At 47.6% G+C, this 20,340-nt stretch overlaps 1 protein-coding gene across 1 annotated transcript in view; it reads right to left on the bottom strand.

Annotated features, from left to right (window-relative positions):
• The window catches only part of IREB2 (iron responsive element binding protein 2), a 148,483-nt gene that overhangs the window by 54,923 nt on the left and 73,220 nt on the right, over positions 1-20,340 (bottom strand). The window contains exon 11 of the mRNA XM_073579368.1: positions 14,141-14,238. Within this exon, the coding sequence (XP_073435469.1) occupies positions 14,141-14,238 (98 nt within the window). The remainder of the gene's footprint in view (positions 1-14,140; positions 14,239-20,340) is intronic.

The raw sequence follows: 20,340 nt of genomic DNA on the forward strand, positions 1-20,340 counted from the left end.
ACTTCCCATGGACAAAGCCAATCTGTTGGGGTGATATTAATTGGGGGATTAGTTGTTGGACTCTGTTTGCTAATATTTTTGTGAAAATTTTGAAATCTGAGTTCAGCAGCGAGATTGGACGGTATCCATCTACTCGCAATGGGTCCCTGCCCAGTTTGGGAAGTACAATTATATCTGCATCAGTAAACCCATCAGGTAGCCATCCCATTTGGACAATTTGGTTGAAAACCGCACACAAGTGAGGGCCTAGTGCTCCCATTATTCTGTAGTACTCATTACTATATCCGTCGGGGCCAGGGGACTTAGATATTTTTAGGGTACTTATGGTTTGGACGACTTCTGCTATGGATATCGGAGCATTCAAGGTTGCTCTGCGCTCCTCGGTCAATTTAGGTAGTACATCCGGCTTCAAGAACTCCGGGGCATCATTCCCTGTCTTTGGCGCTGCACTATAGAGAGACTTAAAAAAATCTCTAAACTTCAATAATTTCCTTATTGCCAGTCCAGACGGTGCCATGCTTGTTTTTAATTTTGTGATTTCTTGTGGCTTTACGGTACGGCCTAGCAAGTGATGCGAGCAGTTTGCCAGGTTTGTTGCCCCATTGCTCTCTCATGGGCCAGAACGTCCGTTTCTCTCTTATAGGCTTTTCGTAAGGGGCGTATTATTGGCTTTAAATCTTTTGTATGCAAGAGTCAATGCTGTTTGTGATTCTAAAGTTAGGCGTCATAGGTTTTTTTTTTATTGCTCACAAAGGATATTATTTGTCCTCGAATAACTGCTTTGGAGGTGTCCCAAAACAAATGGGGTGTTTTCAATGTGTTCTGAGTGGTCTGCTTTAAATGTGTTCCAAGCGAAATTTACGTGTTTCTTAAAGTCATCCGACTGATATAAATATGAGGGGAATCTCCATCTCCTATTACAATGAACAGGCTGCTTTGGTTTGAGGTGGAAGGTGATTGGTGCGTGGTCTGAGATGTAAATATCTAATATTTTTGTCTGTTGAATGAGAGACAAAAGTATAGTGCTCAGCAACCAAAAGTCAATTCTGGCGTGGAGTCCTGTGCATGTGAATAATGGGAGAAATCCTTCTCTAGCGGATGCTGTAACCTCCACACGTCCACTAAATCTAGATGATCAGAGAGATTGTAGGAAGCTCCCCGAGGTCCGTGTAGGTGGCGATTGGTGTTTAGATTTATCCATGTTTACATCATATACCTCATTAAAATCCCCGCCCACTATGAGAGAATTCGTATCCCAACCTGCAATGTACCGTATTTTTCCGACCATAAGACGCATTTTTTTCCCCAAAAATTTTTGGGGAAAGTGAGGGGTGCGTCTTATGGTCGCAATATACTAACCTGCGGTGCTGTGGTGGCAGCGGGTGGGGCTCTGCGGTACGGGGGTGGCAGCGGCTCCGCCGGCATTTCCTCGCAGCCCGGAGGACCCCGCACATCCCTTGCTGGCCGCCGCCATGTTGCGGTAGCCTCCAGGAACATGGACGCTGGAAAGATGGCCGCCGGTCCGGGGACGGCGCATGCGCGGGTTCAGATCTCGTCACGAGATCTCGGGGGACGAGATCTCGTTGCCGAGATTTGAATCTCTTCCCCTGAGATCTCGGGACGAGATCTGAACCCGCGCATGCGCCGTCCCCGGACCGGCGGCCATCTTTCCGGCGTCCATGTTCCCGGAGGCCACCGCAACATGGCGGTGGCCAGAAAGGGATGTGCGGGGGCCTTCGGACTGCGAGGAAATGCCGGCGGAGCCGCCGCCCCTGCACCAGAGCACAGCCCGCCGCCACCCTCACCCCGCAGAGCCCACCTGCCTCAGCTCAGCACAGGCCACCTGCCCCAGCAAAGCTGCCCCAGCACAGCTGCCCTAGCACAGAGCCGCCACCGCACGAGCCTGGACCACTGAATGACCCCTGTGACTACTCCTCCACCTGTGCCGGTTCCCAGGTAACCTGAATTCGGACTGTAAGACGGACCCCCATTTGACACATTTTTTTCCCTATTTTCCTTCTGAAAATTGGGGTGCGTCTTATGGTCCGGTGCATCTTATAGTCAGAAAAATACGGTATTCAAACACGGAGGCCTGAAACTGGGGATCGGGTGTATTTGGTGCATAAATGTTATCCACATTGTAAGTCGTCCCCTCAATATTGACTTTAGCGCAGACAAATCTGCCCACAGGGTCCTCCACTGTGTCCACCACCTCATTTAACATTGTTGTTAATCAGTAGGGCCACCCCTCGTTGCTTTTTAGTACGAAGCCTCTATACAAAGAGAATTTTTTGCTTCTGAGCATTGGGTGGTTACCTTTTATCCAGTGGGTCTCCTGGAGGAGGACCACATGGAAGTTTTTCTGATGTAAATAAGAATTTTTTTTCCTTTTTACCAGGGAGTTTAACCCGTTAACGTTCCAGGAACTCCAGTGAAGAGACACCAGGTCCACCTTTGCAGTATTAGAATCCGCTGCCATTTAACCTATTCCTGTACGTGTTATCCAGATGAAAAAAATAAGTAAAAATGAATGGGACCCCCACCCATCCCAGCGAGTAGGCCTCGGAGTCCCAGTAAGATGAGATTCTTCCAACTAGAAGCAGAGATTTTCCCCAACCAACCACCCCCCCGCAAAACCCCCCTTGTCAACGGGAAGATAGACCCCAACTTTCTATTTCCTTCCCGTGACAAAACATTGTACGGTATGTATGCCAAATAAACAAAAAGAACAGTTGCATCATGTACATGTAAGTGCAGAACCTGCTACAACATCACTTCAATCGGTATACTGAAGTGTCCTCAGTCAAATTGTATGCAATTACCATCATGGCAGTTTTGTGGCTTCCTGCATACATTTTAGGGCTTCTACCGGGTCGTCGAAAGCCCAATTTTTCCCCGACAATGTAAAACGCAGCAGCGCAGGGTATTGTAAGCCAAATCTCACATTGTTGTCTATCAACATTTGGAATGCCAGCTGGAGTGCTCTGCGTTTGGCCGCCACCGCTGCCGAGTAATCCTGGAACATCAAAATTTAATGGTTTTCATAAAGAAGTTGAGGTCTCTTTCTATATGCTGTTAGTAGACGAATTTTATCCTGGTAGTCCAGAACCTTAAACAGAACTGGCCTCGGACCGGCTCTCTCTCCCCCCCCTAGGCGGACCCACTCTGTGAGCTCTCTCAATAGTGATCCGACCAAACTCCAAGGGGACCTCTAGGGCCCGCGGCAGTCACTGGGATGTTAGCTTTAGTAGCTCCGCAGGGTGGATTATCTCCAGCAGTCCCACCAATTTCAAGTTGTTACGTCTGGATCTGTTCTCCAGGTCATCAATTTTGTTTTGCAAATCAGAGATGATCCTCTCTTTGCCATCCAGGCGCTTCTCAATTGTTTTAGCGGCGTTTTCTAGATCTGAAATACGCTGCTCCGCCTCCACTATTCTAGTGCCCTGAGCCGCCACCTGTGAGAGTATGGTATCAATTGAGGCCTGGAAGGTAGTGAATCTGGATTCGATTTCAGGCATCAGGCGTTCTAGTATGATGTCTGCTATGGAGTGGGAGTTGTCACCACCGGTAGCCTGAATCAAATTGGGCGAAGGGAGACCGGGCTGATTCCGGGAGGATGTACGACCCCCTTTGTTCTGTTTGCCCATAAACTTCTCCATTATGATGGACACTGGTAATGCTGCTGGAAAGGTTGGTGATGTCTACATTAACAGGTAGCTACATCAATGTCTGTCACTTGTCTGCATTCAGTATAGGGTAGTGATGTTCACTATTCCCCGAAAGAGACTGCTCCCCAGGGGCCCGTTCAGGTATAATAACACGATATATGATCAATAGGGAGGGCCTTTAGTGCACTGGAGATAGGCATTAGTCGCTTGGTAACAGTACTGTAGGGGTTGAATGGCTTTTCAAGTGCAGAAGGGGAAAGTCTGAGACTTTGCTGATAATATGTAGCTTTTAGGTAGCAATTTTAAAATGCGTGTCTGTTGTCTCTATGCTTCTGGGACAATGTGGAAGGGTCTGCTGTGCTGCCCCTCACCCCGGGCAAGATGACGCTGAATCTAGTGAGCCCACCTCCTTCACACTCACCGCTACCCAACCGCCGCCGTCACAGACCGGTGCTCCGGTAACCGTCCTCCTTCATTTCACGCCGCTTATGTGCTGCCTCCGGGTCTCCTGTGCCTCTCACCGCCGGCTTTTATCTAGGCCTCCTCAGAGGGCGTCGCCCGTCTCCTCCGCTGCTAGTCACGCGGCGCCCGCCGCGAGGGCCTCAGCCGCACACACACCGGGACCTCTGGGGAAATTGGGCGGCCAGATCACTCCCGCTGGTCTCGCCCTGTCGGTCTCCTCACTTAATTAGGCAACATCGTCGCGATGGCCCTGGATGGCTCTGGGATGATGAGGAGCTCAAGAAGAAGCGGCCATTCCCAAAGTCCGCCTCCCGGAAGTCGCAATTTATATTTTTATTTTATATTATATTTCCTCTCCCTCACTTCTTATCCTCCTGTCCTCCCCTCTCTTGAGCAACAGCCCCGTATGTGATGTTTTCACACAGTCCCGGTCAGTGCTTAGCCCACAGCTTCAGCTCCCAGCGTTGAAGTGACCTATTAAAAAAGACGCTTAGGCTTGGACTGGGGAAGCGAGGTGCTTTTTCCGCCGATAGCGTTGGAAATTATTTGATCCAGTTTGAACCCAAAAAGTCTAGAGCCTTGGAAGGCAAGGCCAGTAAGGGACGGTGGATCTGCATTCCATGCTTTCAACCAGAGAATGGGGCGAATAGCAACAATATTGCTGGTAGCCCTGGCGGAACAACCGGCAAGAAAGCGGTCAAAAGATATTTGCCGGCATAGGCAATCTGGTCTGCCAAATCTGCCAGCTCATCCAGAGGTGCTGCCGCTAGGTTACCCTGGCAAAGCATTCTTGCCCCGGCAGACATGGACTTTGTCACCCAGGTAAAGGCAAAAATGGGACAGAGGGAGGCGCCAGCCGCTTCAAAAGCTGACTTAGCCAAGGATTCTGGTTATCTGTAGAATTCTTAAGGGATGTACCATCCGGTAAAGACAAAACTGTCTTAGAAAACAGGCGAGAAACCGGCGGATTAGGGGGATTCTGCCCATCTACGAACAAGGTCTGTGCTGCTATCGAGATGCTTCCTTCCTGGGAAGTGCTTATCAGGGTGTTCCCAATGTTTGAACACAATCGCTTCAAATTGCCTGTGATTAGGGAAATTCCAGGAGGGATATTTTACCTGCTTGAAGGAGACTGATTGCTCCTGGGCAGTTGCCTTGTCCTGCTTTAGGTTCAGCGTTTGGGTAATTGCCAGGATAAGGCTATTGACCATATCATGCAACTTTGAGGTCTAGTCCGTATCAGATTCAGACTGGGAATCCACATCCGACCCAAAAGCCGCCTCCGAGGAGGGGTCGTGGGGAGGACTGCATCCAGGAGGATGCAGAAGGACACAAAGAACATGAAGGAAGAAACAGAAAGAGCCTGCTTCCTTTGCCTTGTGCTCTATTTGTCCCTGTGAAGGTGCGTGAAAATCACCGCAAGAGATGTTCAGTGCACTGGTGGCATTGAACAAATGTGGGAGTCATTCCAGGACCTGGACCAGGGACTGTGAAGCGTTTGTCAGGTCAGAGAGCGACTGTGACATGGCAACAGCCCACTCAGGAGGGAAGGGAGTGCTCTCATTCCGAGCGTTAGAGGGCTCCTGTGAGGCAGACATGGTGGAGGGACTGCCGGACAGGCAGAAAGGGGAGGACTGGCCTGAATACCACTTTCTTTTGCAAAAGGCACAGGCGTAGTGAATCAAAGAGGGCTTAGAGGGGCAAGAAGCCTTTCTAGGGTTGGGCATAAGTCGAGCCTTGGGGATACTGCTGTGGAGGGGCCAGACAAAGGAAGGAAAAAAAAAAAAGGAACAGTCTGCCCGATGCCAGCGATGACCAGCAGAAGGAAATGTGGAAGCTGTGTCCCCCTTTGCAGACCATCTCCTCGTGTGCAGAATGCCAGCAGGTCTACAGAGTCTCCTCTGCTTGTCCCACTGCGCTGCGAAGTGACGGCAGGCAAAAAAGAAAGCAAGTGTACTATTGGCTGACACCCCGGGGGTGTGATCAGCCTGGACAATCTGCTGGCTGGCAAAAACGAAGGCCCCCCTCCGATCGGCTGACACATCAGGGGCGTGAACAGCCAGGAAGTGCGTGGGGGGGAAACGTGTGCGGAGAAAGCACGCAGAAAAAAAAAAAACGCCCACGTGCTGCAAGGGGGCATGGCCAGACTCAAAAGAAGAGGATGAAGACTCCTTATTGGCGCGCGCGATTTAAACATGTGACGGTGATAGGCTCAAGATAGGAAAAGGGGAGAGACCACAAGTGCTGATCCCGCCATGGGAAAAATGGCTGCGGCTGCAGGGTGATCCTTACCTGCGGTGAGTCCTGGTCTCTCTGCAGCGATAAGGATCACATCAGGAGCCCTCGGGTGGGAGAAGGTCGCTGGAATCCTGGATCCTCCTTCCCACACAGTCTCCAGACAGTGAGGAAGACTGCATCAACCCCTTATAAGAAGGAGGGAGGCCACCACTGGTGACCACCGTCTTCCTCCCAGCCCTCTCTGGGAAGGACCGGCCACTGGGAATCACCCTGAAAACACCCGTAAAAGGTGACAGGGGATTAGGTCCTCCCTGCGGGCCCGAGAGTGGACACCACCACACTGCTCTCAGTCGCATAACTACAGGAAAACAGGGTGAGAAATTACACCCTGTTACCCTAAGGAGAACCTGAAAGACAAAAGGAAAAAGTTAATAAACACAAACAGGGAACTTGAAAGGGAAAATGTGGATCTGGTAGCAGATCCAGGTCCGCCTCCTACAGACACCAAGCTTAAACTGAAGGGCTTTGTGCCTGTCGGAGGGCAAGGAGGAGCTATATTCCTTTAAAGGGAATCTGTCACCCTTTTTTTGGCTTTGCAGCTGCTGGCAAAGGGCTGAGCAATGGGCCTGCGCCGGAGCCATTTCAGGACGGGAGAAGAGGACGTCATCGCATGAAGAAAGGAGGCACCGGGCCGGACCGCAACACCCATCGGACCGGACCGCCCACCTCGGTGAGTATAATATAACGTGTTTTTCTTCTTTCAGGTTACATCGGGGGCTTATCTACAGCATTACAGAAGGCTGTAGACAAGCCCCCGATGTCTATGCCGGCAGCTAAAAGGGGATAAAAAGGGTGACCGATCCCCTTTAAGAACAAGAGAATTATCAACTTTAGTGTCTCTGGTGTAAACAAGGGTCCAGCAGCAAACAAGACCATAACCACACAATTGTCAATAAAAAGTAATCAATTAATAAAGTATATTTGCGCTTAAACCACTTATCCTTGCAGGATAAGGTATGCCCTTAGGTACGTACAGACTCTACTACAAATTTATACACCAATGCGGGTATGTTCTAATTATAGCTCAATGTATCACCAATACAGATCACAGATAGCTTACATGCACTCGATCTGTGATTTGTATTGGTAATACATTGGGAAACAATTAGAACACACACGCACTAAAATTTGTGTATAAATTTGTAGTAGAGTCTGTATGTACTTAAGGGCATACTTATTCTGCAAGGACAGGTGGTTTAAGCGCAAATAGTTTCCTTGTTTGCCTAGTGTCAGCCTCGTAGCAACAGCAGCATACACCCATGGTTACCTGTGTCCCCCAATGAAGCGATAAAGAAAATTACCGTGTCATATCTATAACACTAATGTGCAAAGATACACCATGTTCTTACAAGCCTGATGTATTCATATAAAAAACCTTGCCGTTAGTGGCGCAACTTGAAGCTCATGGGCACTGTCGCAATAGCTCCGATGTTGCCCCCCCAGCTATTATAAGTTTTTGCCCTCTAAGCTCAGGGGCCCTGTGTGTGATTGCAAACTGTGCAATTACAGTTACGCTCTGCTTGCTGTTAAATCAAGGCGGCCACTTTGTACAGGATTGCACTAAATTAACTGCAAGGAGGATGGGGAGAACGGGGCCAGCTCTCTCCTCAAACAAACTAGATATTCTTTCACAAGGGGGGGCGTGGCCTGGACCTCATGTAGGGAGGACGTGGAGTGAGAGAGCTCCTGCCCGGATCCGACAATAAATCCTGATTACCGGCACTGCTGACGAGTCCCACTGACCTGGAGGGCTGCAATATCTCCCTGGGCGTTTAGACAGCGGAGGATCCTTGGGCCATGTCGAACCGCAGCAGTAAAAAAGATAAGGAGACGCCGGGGCGCGCCTCTGCTACATCCAGGATGGCACCAGCAAACAACAAGTCGGCTGGTAGTGGAGCGATGGGAGCTGCTGGCAGGCTGGAACGATATGCAAGGGTGCCTCCTGCTGCTGCTCGATCGCCCAGTGCACAGACTGAGGCAGACGCTGGATGCAGCGTGGAGCTGGAGGATCATCTCTCCAGGGAGGGAACAGTGAGTAAACTGGGCCCCCCTTCAGCCCAACATGTGCAGACACAGGGGACTGTGCTGGAGGAGGAAGGAGTGGGGGATGGGGAGCAGCCGGAGTCTGTGACTGCTGAGCCCACACTGGGAGAAATCCTCGCAGCAATTAACTCCTGCAATACCACACTGGCCACTCTAAGTAATCAAATGGAGATTGTCACCAAGGACATGGCCTGTATTAAACAGGAGCTGCGAGGGGTGACTGCCAGGGTGGGGGAACTGGAGGAGCGTGTTGGTGCGACGGAGGATAAATTGCCACCAATAACACGGGAGCTGGGAAAAGCCACGCAAAATATTACAATACTGCTGAACAAGGTGGATGATTTAGAGAACCGCTCCCGTAGAAGTAATCTGCGACTGGTGGGGGTTCCGGAGAGGACGGAGGGGACTGACTCACTTGGCTTTTTTGAAAAATGGCTAATGGACACCTTTGGTAAAGATGTTTTGTCCCCATTCTTTACTATTGAGAGAGCACACAGGGTCCCTACGCGTGCCCCCCCGCCGGGAGCACCCCCGCGTCCCATCTTGCTTAAGCTCCTACACTTTAAAGATAGAGATGCTATCCTGCGCAGATCCAGAGACATTAAGGAACTTGCTATTAATGGGAGGAAAGTCTCCATTTTCCCTGATTTTTCCCTGGAGGTGCAGCGTAAAAGGGCGCAATTTATTGAGATTAAAAAACGCCTACGTGACTTACAGGTGACATATTCCATGATGTACCCTGCTAGACTGCGGATTGATGTGAATGGAGAAACGCACTTTTTTGATACGGCGGGAATGGCGCTGTCCTGGCTGGATATTAATGAGAGGTCCATGAGGAGGAAGAATACTTGAAGTTCTCCCTTTTTTTTCGCCACCAGGTGTTACTCCTTTTTGTCTAGGACGCTATGCTGGTATAATTACTACTGTTCATTCCATTTCGGATTCAGGGCGGGAGCTGACCGGATTGCTGTGGACACTCGTTACAGTGACAAGCTGTGGACCCTTCTCCCTGCATGGACTCTGGGCGAGTTTTCTAGCCCTGATTCTCTCTATTTGAGAGAAATGTGCAAGTTACACTTGTGTTTGGGGGTAGGGGCGCTGTGCACTGGTGTGCAGTGCTCCCTCTCCCTCCTTTGTTTTTTTCGTTTGTTGTTGTATTCCCTAATTGTTCTGTGGGATGTGATGTGCGTCAGCCGTGTCGCCCAATTCATTGTACTGAGGGATGGTGGAGATTGCCTCTCTCCCTCGGGAGTGGAGTATGTTCCGATTTCTCATTTTTTAGTCTGCTCTTATGGCGATATCACTTAATATTGTAGCGTGGAATGTTAGGGGGCTCGGGGATGCAAATAAGAGATGTGCTATATTTACTAATATGCAGAAATTTCTCCCGGCTATCCTGTGTATGTCTGAGACCCACATGGTGAAAGATAATATTCATTGGCTAAGAAAGGGATGGGTTTCACATGAATATCATTCCACGTACTCGACCCATGCGCGGGGTGTCAGTGTGCTGGTGCACAGGTCCATCCCCTTCTCATGTACTAAATCAGTGGTTGACCCTGGGGGCAGATTTGTATGTTTGCTTTGCACGTTATACGGTATACAATTTATTTTGGTTGCCATGTACATCCCCCCGCCCTATTCAGTCGAACCAGTAAAAAGAATCTTGTCTATTTTGGGTTCCTTTCCCCCTGCGCCGACTCTTCTAATAGGAGATTTTAATACATATTTGCATCCCTATTTGGATAAGTTGCATTCGGGAAACATATCAGAGGATGCAGCCTCAACCTCATTTGCTAGAACGTTAGTGGAGCTGGGTATGGTAGATCTTTGGCGTGTCCAAAACCCCACAGCCAGACAGTTTTCCTGCTACTCTAGCTCCCACCACGCTATGTCACGGATAGACCTGGCCATTGGGAATACACTCATGACCCCATATGTACGAGGGGTGGCCTACCTGCCTAGAAGTGTATCTGATCACTCGCCGCTACATGTCACACTTTCATGGGGACACCCCCTCACCCTATCTAGACCTATCTGGAAGCTTAATCCCTTCTGGATCCAGCTTATAGGGGGATCTTTGCATGATGCCATTCTAGAATATTTTCAACTTAATGAGTACTCTGCATCATCACACATAGTCTGGGATTCCATGAAAGCCTATGTCAGGGGCTTATATATTAGAGAAATATGCACACGGAAAAGCCAAAATAGACGCTACACCCAGAGTCTGATCCAGGAGGTGTCTGTTGCGGAGGCTGCGGTGATACTCAACCCGACAGAGGAAACTAAAAAAGCTTTGGAGAAGGCACAGGGGTCGCTCAGGGAAAACCTCATGTCGGCGGCAGCAAATAAACGTTATTTCCTCAAACAAAAATATTTTATAGAGGGGGAGGGAGTAGGACATTTATTGGCCACGGTCATTAGAGCACAGGACGGATCTTCATATATCAATAGGCTAAAAACGGACTCGGGTGGTCCTGTGACAGACAGTGCGGACATAGTGAGTGAGATAAGGAGGTATTATATGCGACTATACACATCAGATTGCAGTCTCACGGAGACTGAGATTGAGCAGTACCTGGATGCTCTCTCTCTCCCTGCATTGGCTGATAGCGATAGGGATTCATTGGATCGGGACATCCTGTTGGAGGAGTTGGAGGAGGCGCTTGGTCAGATGCAAAATGAAAAGGCTCCAGGAATGGATGGCCTGCCTGGCGAGTTTTACAAAACCTATGCACCCTTACTGCTACCTAAGCTACTTAAGGTATTTGAAGAGGCTGAAAGGCAGAGGGTCCTCCCGCCATCTATGAGGGAAGCTTTGATAGTTTTAATATTAAAGCCCGGAAAGGATCCAGAGGTTCCGGATTCATATCGCCCGATTTCCCTATTATCAACAGATGTTAAATTATTGGCCAAGGTACTCGCCAATAGGATGTCCCGAGTTATCTCATCTGTTATACAGAAGGATCAGACGAGATTTATCCCAGGCAGAGCCACATCTATGAACCTTAGGAAACTATACTTGGGGATTCAACATAGTTCTGGGGAGTTGGGGGGAAGAGCAATTTTGTCCTTAGACGCCGCTAAGGCGTTCGATAGTTTGGAGTGGGGTTTTTTGTGGGCGGTACTTCGGAAAATGGGCTTTGGACACAGATTTATAAATTGGGTGAGGCTGTTGTATGGCTCGCCGGTGGCGAAGGTTGGGGCTAATGGCAGGGTCTCTGAGTCTTTTCCTCTTGGGAGAGGTACTAGACAGGGGTGCCCGCTCTCGCCCTTGCTATTTGCTACTGCGGTGGAGCCATTGGCAGTTGCAATTCGGAAGTCCAGAGAAATAATGGGATTCAGATGTGGAACTGTGGAGTTGAGGATATCATTGTACGCGGATGATTTACTTCTATATTTAGATAAGGTACATTCCTCGATTTTGCCGGCAATGGAGGTCATTCGAGAATTTGGGCTGAGGTCTGGTCTTCGGATTAATTGGTCCAAATCAGCTTTAATGCCGATAGACCCTCTCCCGGCGGATTTCTCAGATTTGCAGATACCGGTCCCTGTAGTTCGGAGGTTTAAGTATCTGGGTATAATTGTTAGTCCTGCCCCGAAGGATTTTCGGGCTCTGAATCTGGAGCCCCTGTTGCAGCGATTTAGAGCAAAAGTACATACTTGGTGTCGCCTGCCGTTGTCGAATATTGGTAGATCTAACTTAATCAAAATGGTAATGATGCCACAATTATTATATTTGATACATAATTCTCCGGTGTGGATCTGTAGGGACTTTTTTGCAAAAATAAATACATTATTCCGGGAATTAATTTGGAAGAAAAAACAGGCTAGGATTCGCTTGGAGATACTGCAGCGAGGGAAGGAGGAGGGAGGATTGGCGGTGCCAAACCCATTCATATACTTTATAGCCTCCCAGATGCAACATCTTAAGGGTTGGGGTAGAGACGGGGCGTGTGACAATGGTGGTGATATTGTGAGGGAAGGATCGGTATGGAAATATCCAGGGTGCCGGTTGGAGGTGGGAAGACGGCAGATAAATGGGGCACGATACCCCACGTTGGCTATGATTTTCAAGGTGTGGGATAGGGGTAAGTCTCTTTTGAAGATAAATGGGCCTACGGAATTGTGGCCATTGTGGCGAAATCCGGATTTGCAAGAGATCAAAAAGCTGGTGGGGTTCGGAAGATGGGAAGATAAAGGGATTTATCTGGTGTCACAAATTTTGCAAAATAATACTCTTAAGAGTTTTGAACAATTGAGAACAGAATTTCACCTCCCGCACGTCTTCTTTTATCAGTACTTACAGCTAAGACATGCATTGGAAAAACAGAGAAGGACAAATCCGGTGATAGTGACACATAATCAAACACTACATATGCTACTTACATCTGAGTCTTCTAGGGGACTTATCTCTGAATTATATAAAAGATTATTACCTGCCCATCTGGAGACATATCCACTGACTGCTGCTAAGAATAAGTGGGAACGGGACGTTGGCCCCCTGACGGAGGACCAGTGGTCCGATATTCTAGAACAGGTCCCTAAAATGGCGGTTTCTGAGTGCCAGCGGCTTTCGCAAATATATCTCATTCACAGGGTATATAAAACACCCAGCTTATTATTTAAAATGGGACTTAGGCCCAATACACAATGTGTTAGGTGTGGGCAGGATGATGCCCACTTGATGCATGTTATGTGGGAGTGCGGGCACATTGGGGATTTCTGGAGGCAGACCCTGGGACTCATAGCCCAAGTATACCATATCACAATACGACCGTCACCTCGTCTATGTTTGTTGAATTTGTGGGAGGAGGGGGTTGACCCGGACTCTGCAGTGGCCCTGGGAATAGCACGCATCCTGTATCAGGCAAGAAAGATACTTGCATATCATTGGTTGGATCCTATGCCACCAACATTGTCAGAGCTTAAAAATAAACTAAATAATGTCATCAGATTGGAAAGGGGGGCTTATTTAAAAAGAAATGCATTAAGAAAGTTTTACAAAATTTGGCAGCCATGGATGGAGTCACCGGGTCTCCCCTCGGGCGCACTGGTACGGGATGCGATGTTGGACCAGTTGCTGTTGTGCTTGCGATGAGGGGATGCTTGGGGGGTGAAAATAAAGTCTAGTGCCCTTTGTGGCGAAGTAGATTTTGAGTGGCGCGGTGGGAGGGAGCTGGGGTGGATTGGACCTGATATCCGTGGGGGGCGGGGGGGGGCGAAATATGATGCGGAGTGGCGCGGCTGGCGGGGATGGTTTTCCCGCTGAAATGAGGCACTGATGTATAATTTTGATTTTTGTTTATTTGTGGAGCCATGTTGTTTATAGGCTCAATTTTATGCAAATATCTGTGTTTTGAGATTTCTTCTTTTTATTTATTCTTACACAGGAAGAGTTTTACCCTTTAAATAATATTTGCTCTCAATGTAAATTTTACTTGCTATATAAGATGTCATATTCTTTCTGTATTGATTCCTGAATGTTTAATAAAAAAGATCTGATTCAAAAAAAAGATATTCTTTCACAAGGAAATTAGACAAACAATGCAATTTTTGATCCTCCTTTCAAGTTCTGGGCTTAAAATATACTGCCGAAGACAAATACAACATATTATGCACACATCAATGCCGCTATGAATTTATGCCTCGCGTATTATTACTACCTTGGAATATCTTTGTGTTATTGTACCATTTTCTTCTCTGAGCAACTTTACTGCTTTCAAATATGCTTCAAATACTTTTATTCTGAGTGGATCAACACCTATCATAGGGAAGAAAAGACAAGAAGCAAGTCAAGTGAAACATGCCACACTATAGGTCTTGGGGCTCTCATGTGGTTGTATGACACGTGATGCCCAATCAGTGCAAGCATCACTGTCCCTGACTTTAGACAGACACTGAGACAGTGACACCCGCTCTGATCAGTCGCCAGTCACCACATGTCACACAAGCCACGGGACAACTCCGCGGGCATGACGTTGGCACTGGAGGGGAGTATAAAGCTTTAATTTTATCGGGGCCAAACATTTAGAGCAAGAAGGGATTGTCATAGCAGTGTACAACCCCTTTACGTTTTCTGAGGGCCTGTTCAGTGCATGTTTTTTCAGACAGATCCTGTTTTTTTTGTATAACAGAACGGTAAAGAAATAACTGACTATATTGTTAGGGTTTTTTTTTTTTCCCTTAAATTTTGAACATCCACCCCTCCCCCCAATCAAATGAAAACACGGGTATTACTTACCTGGTAATGTGTTTTTTCATAACCCATGACGGCACCGCGAGAGAGGGGATCAGCCTTTGAAGGACAGGAAACCTTCAAGATAAAAAGAGGCTCCTCTCTACGCATCAGTTGTTTTACAGAGCATGAGAGGACCTCTGCGGACTAGTGTACACTCAAAATAATACATCCATTTATACATTAGATCCCCATCTACCAATGCCAAATGGAGTGTCAGACTATGAAGATGCACCAAACAATAGTAGTGATCACAAATAGGGAGGGAATTTTAGGGTGCCGTCATGGGTTACGAAAAAAAACATTACCAGTAAGTAATACCCGTATTTTTCAGTCACCCATGACAGCACCAAGAGAGAATTACATAGACTTGTAGTTTTAGGGATCACAGCCTGTAGCTCCCTTCTCCCGAATGGGAGGTCAGAGGAAGCACACAGGTCTAAACTATAGTGTCTGAAGAAAGAAGGAGAGGACCAAGTAGCCGCCCTACAGATCTGGTCAATGGAGGCATCTGCTCTCTCCGCCCAGGACGTCACCATGGCTCTCGTGGAATGGGCCTTCAGACCTTCAGGAATAGCTGTGCCTGCACTAACGTAAGCTAGCTTTATGGCATCTCTCACTCACCTTGCTATAGTTTGTTTGGACACCTTAAGGCCCTTCCTAGACCCTTGTAAAGATACAAACAGGGCCCCCTGCTTCCTCCAGGGTTCTGTTACTTCTAAATAACACAGGAGGCACCTCCTAACATCCAGGGAATGAAGTCTCTCCTCTTTCTAGTTGCTCGGGTTAGGACAGAATGATGGTAGAACTATTCCTGTGGAATTTTGACACCACCTTGGGGATGTAAGCTGGGTCGAATCTCAACACTATCCTATACACCATAACCTGTGTGTAGGGAGGGTCTGCTGACAAGGCCTGTAAATCACCTACCATATGGGAGTGCGACTAACAAGGCTGTTTTCAATGAAATCACTCTTTCTGAGATGGAGTGTAATGGCTCAAAGGGTCTCTCTGCCAATGCTGATAAAACCAGATTCAGATCCCATGGAGTAGGTCTAGGAGATGGAACAGAGGTAGACCTACTACAGGCTCTAATGAACCTGGCCACCCATCTATCATTTGCCAGGTCGCAATTATATAAGGCTCCCAAGGCTGAAACTTGCATCTTAAGGGTGCTAACTGCTAAACCAAGCTCTAGCCCCTTCTGAAGAATCTCCAGTATGGCCACTAACGGAACCTCCCCCTCCCGTACTGGTCCTGAGAAGGATAATAATTCTCCAGATCCTCCCATAAATTCTAGTGGTTACTGGCTTTCTGCTACTAAGCAGGGTGGAGACTGACCTTGCCGAGAAACCCTTCCTCTCTAGAAGTGACCACTCAAATTCCAGGCTGTTAAATGCAGCACGGACATCTGAAGATGAATGAAGGGCCCCTTTAAGAGGAGATCTTTGTCCTCTGGGAGGACCAACGGATCCGTTACCGACACTGCTCTCAGCCAGTAGAACCAAGGCCTCTTCGGCCAAAACAGAGCTATTAGAATTACTCTGGCTCTGTCCTCCCTGATCTTTCTTAAGACTGAAGGTATGAGGCATATTGGAGGGAAGGCATAGAGGAGCCCCGGTGTCCACTCTGTCCTGAAGGCATCTACTGCATACAGTCTGTTTGCTGGGCTTAAGGAACAGAACTTTTGGACCCTCGTTGTCCCTTGAGGAAAAGGGGTCTATCTGGGGCCAACCCCACATGTCCACAATCTGGTTGAATACTGAACTTTTTAGGGACCATTCTCCCTGTCTTGGCTGGTTGCGACTTATAAAGTCTGCTTTCAAATTGTCTATTCCTCGGATGTGCAGTGTCGATAATGAAAGGAAATATCCTTCTGCCAGTAAAAAAAAAAAAAAAAAAAAAAAAAAATAATTTGTTACTTCCATTAGCGGACGAGAACGAGTGCCTCCCTGTTTTATGCAGGCTACTGCAGCTTGATTGTCTGACAAAATCCTCACATGTTGTCCTTCCTTGTAGATGTGGTAACAGTCTCTTCAGTGCCCCTTCAACAGCTAGGAGCTCCCAGACGTTTGACAGGCGTCTTTCTTCCTGAGACCAGGCATTCTGAAGCCATAGGGTGCCCAGATGGGCTCCCCACTCCCAGGGACTGGCATCTGTTGTGACCATCTTGGATGCTCTGTTTATCAAAAGTACCACTCTTGGAACTAACGCGATCACTCAGATGGTGGTTACAGACCAAACAAATGTCTCTGGGAGGGTAGGCTTTCTTTCCAAGTGACCCTGTAGAACTAGCTCGTTCTCTAGCACACACCACTGCAGCTTTCTTTGTGGAAAGGGCCCTTTTCACTGCTGGTATACAGGCAGTTAGAGACCCCATCAGCGACATTGCTTTCCTGAGGGTCATCTTTTGAATTCGCCATTGATAAGATCAGCTGTCTGATGTTTTTCCTCCTTTTCTTCTGGGAGTCGACATTCCTCCCTCACTGAGTCTATTACTAAACCTAAGACGACTTATACCATTACTGGCCTTAGTCTGGACTTTTGTAAATTCAACTGCCACCCCAGAGACTCTAAAGCATTCCTGACTATCCTGGCTTGTTCCTGACAGTGAAGAAAGGAGTTTCCAACAAATCAAGAAATCATCCAGATACAGTATTACAAAAATGTCCTTCTCTCGGAGATGAGCAGTCAATTCTGAGATCAGCTTCGTGAATATCCGAGGGTCTACTGCTAACCCGAAGGGTAGAGCTCTGTACTGGAAATGAATTATTTGAGATCTTATTTGCACCGCTACCCTGAGGAACCTCCAATCTTGCTTGCAGATGGGAACATGATAGTGGTCCTTGAGGTCCAAGACTGCCATGTAACAATGTGGGAAGAGAAATTTCACGGCTGATCTTACTGACTCCATCTTGAACGAAGGGACTATCAAAAAACTGTTCAGACCTCACAAGATTATAATGGTCCCTCCAAGAGCCGTGTTTTGTTTTTTTTTTTTTAATCAGAAATAGGGAGGAATAGAACCCCTCCTTTCTTTCCCCTACAGGAACTTCTTCCAGTACATGCTTTTCCAATAACAATACTATTTTTGTCTTCCAGGACCTGTTGTTTTTCTTGTGATGATTGTACCGGGGTCTCTATATACCTTTGTGGCGATAGATCGTGGAAATTTAACTTTAGGTCCGACCCAACAATCTGTCGGATCCAGGCACTGGACGAAATTCCTTCCCAGGACGAAAGGAAGTGAGAGAGCCTCCCTCCCACATGGGAAAACAAGTCATTGAGAGGGCTTTTTGGTGTCTTTGAAGGGTTTCCCAAAGTAGAAACTTCTCCTTCCTCCGGACTGCTTATCTGGTCTGTCTCGTTCTCTGTATATCTGCCCCCTGGACCTTCAACCCCCCCCCGAAAGAATCGCCAAAAGGATGGAAAGAGCGGCTTCAGAAACCCTTTCTTTTTATCTCCTGCTTTCTCTAGTAATTCATCTAGTTCAGGCCCAAACAAAAATTTCCCTTCACAGGGAATAGAGCAGAACTTAACTTTAGCTTGCATATCTCCCGGCAAGCATTTCAGCCAGACTGCCCAACGTCCAGCATTGGCTAGTGCCCCTGATCTGGCAGTCAATCTTGCAGAATCCACTGAAGCATCTACTAAAAAAAAAACTGCTGCAGCATTAATGGTGGGGACCGCCTCTAGAATGGCTTCTCTTGAGACCCGCTGTTCTAATCGAGATTATCCAGCCAAACCTGTAGGGACCTGGCCCCACATGTAGCTGCAATGGCTGGCTTAGTGCTCCCACTGAGGACTCCCAGGCTGCTTTAAAGGAAACAGTTTTCCTAAAACAAAACAAGGCGCGGACAGCGGCGCCTCACCGGCCGGCGCACACCGCATGCCTATCCTTGGTGAGGATCCAGGTGGGCTCCATGGGGGGGGGGGGGGAGATGGGTGACGACGCTCCCCGGTCCCCACTTTTCCTCCACCTGGGGTGCACAGTATATTTCACGTGCCGCTGTGTTTTCATGCCAGTACCTGTGTACTTGCTGGCTCTCATCTCCCTGCTCCAGCTTACAGGATCCTTCTGGTGCAACTATAGTGCAAAACCTGAGGTAAAAAAGTAACATTTCTTTTGCAAGAAACTATTTATTTGTTGAAGCATGAAACATAAGACAATACAGAATCCCCAAACATTTCGGCTCTTTCAGGCCTTTATCAAGGGTTTTATTTATAAAAAAATAAAGTAACCATAACGTATAGTCAATAACGTATGTTGGGAGACAATGTGCCATTTTAATACATGGTTTATATAGAAAATAAGTCAAAATAGTCAACAAGTCAAATAAACATCATAAACAAAATGATTCCATCCGGTGAGTAAATCCTAATATTCTGTTAAAAAAAGGGGAAAACATTATATATGTAAATATATGCACATATAGAAATTTGAAGGTGATCATAAGGTATCTTAAGGGAAGTGAACAAATCAAAAAATAAGTACCTGTGTGCCCATATGTTCCACTCATATATTCTAAGAAATAAAAGAGGAAAACGAAGTCTGAATACTAAGTAAAGATATAGCCCAGGAAAGCAGAACGGAAAAAATGGCATAAGCAGACCTGCATAATAATGACTCAGAGCATCGGGGACCACGCCCCCGTCTGGTAAGGGAGAATGTGTGAGACGGAGGAGAGGCACGTTTATTTATGCACCCAATAACTCATAAAATGCAATACAGCTGTGGATTCAATGAGCGAACGTCATAGCGCTAATCGCGCAGGCGCACTGCGCTCTAGATGACGGAAGTGGGGAAAAAACAGAAGTGTGGCAAGAAACAACGTTAGTTGTAGTGCGCCTGCGCTATCTTAACCACAACTGTGAATTCAATGAACGCGCATCATTATGCTGATCGCGCGTGCGCACTGCGCTCTGAATGACGGGAATGGGGAAAGAAACAGGAAGTGTGCCAAAAAACACCACTAGCGCAGGCGCACTTGGAATTCTGGTGCAGCCACCCCTGTGGATTTTTTTGCGGGTCAGTAACCCAGAAACTTTCCTCATACTACCCTTCTATCCGTGCTGGATCATATATTCACCTCAAGATAGGCAGACGGTTTTCTTCATTTATCTGCACGTTATGCCAGTGTATATATCTATATTTATTCCTTGAAACTGTTTTCCTATCTAGCTGCTCCTTCGAAAATACTAAGTCCTCGAACGGGAGAGAAGACTTCCTTGAGATCGTTGAAATTGCCACATCCAGTCTCTGTGCTTTATCCCAAGAGGAGGATGCCTCCTCATCAAATGGATATTTACTCTTAAGGGAGGTAAGCTCCTGTGCCTTCCTGCCCAGTCTCTCCCATTCTTTTTTTTAATGAGGCTCTGTAACTGATCATTTTTAGGAAAGGCCCTACGTTTCTTTTTCTGCAGGCTGCCAAACATGAGGTCAAGAGCCGACCTCTTAGGCCGGGATCACACAACCGTGTGTGTTGTGGGGAATCTCGCATGAGTCTCTTGCATCAAAACCCGTCGCTGCAGCCAGCACTCAGGACCGGAGCTGCGGCTGCATAGAAATACACGGTACTGTGATCCCGGCCTTAGTCCTTTCATCCACTAGCCCCATAGTGGATTGAA

Source organism: Dendrobates tinctorius, unplaced genomic scaffold (assembly GCF_039654945.1).
Source record: "Dendrobates tinctorius isolate UK_male_01 unplaced genomic scaffold, ASM3965494v1 ptg000062l, whole genome shotgun sequence".
Classification (NCBI taxonomy): domain Eukaryota; kingdom Metazoa; phylum Chordata; class Amphibia; order Anura; family Dendrobatidae; genus Dendrobates; species Dendrobates tinctorius.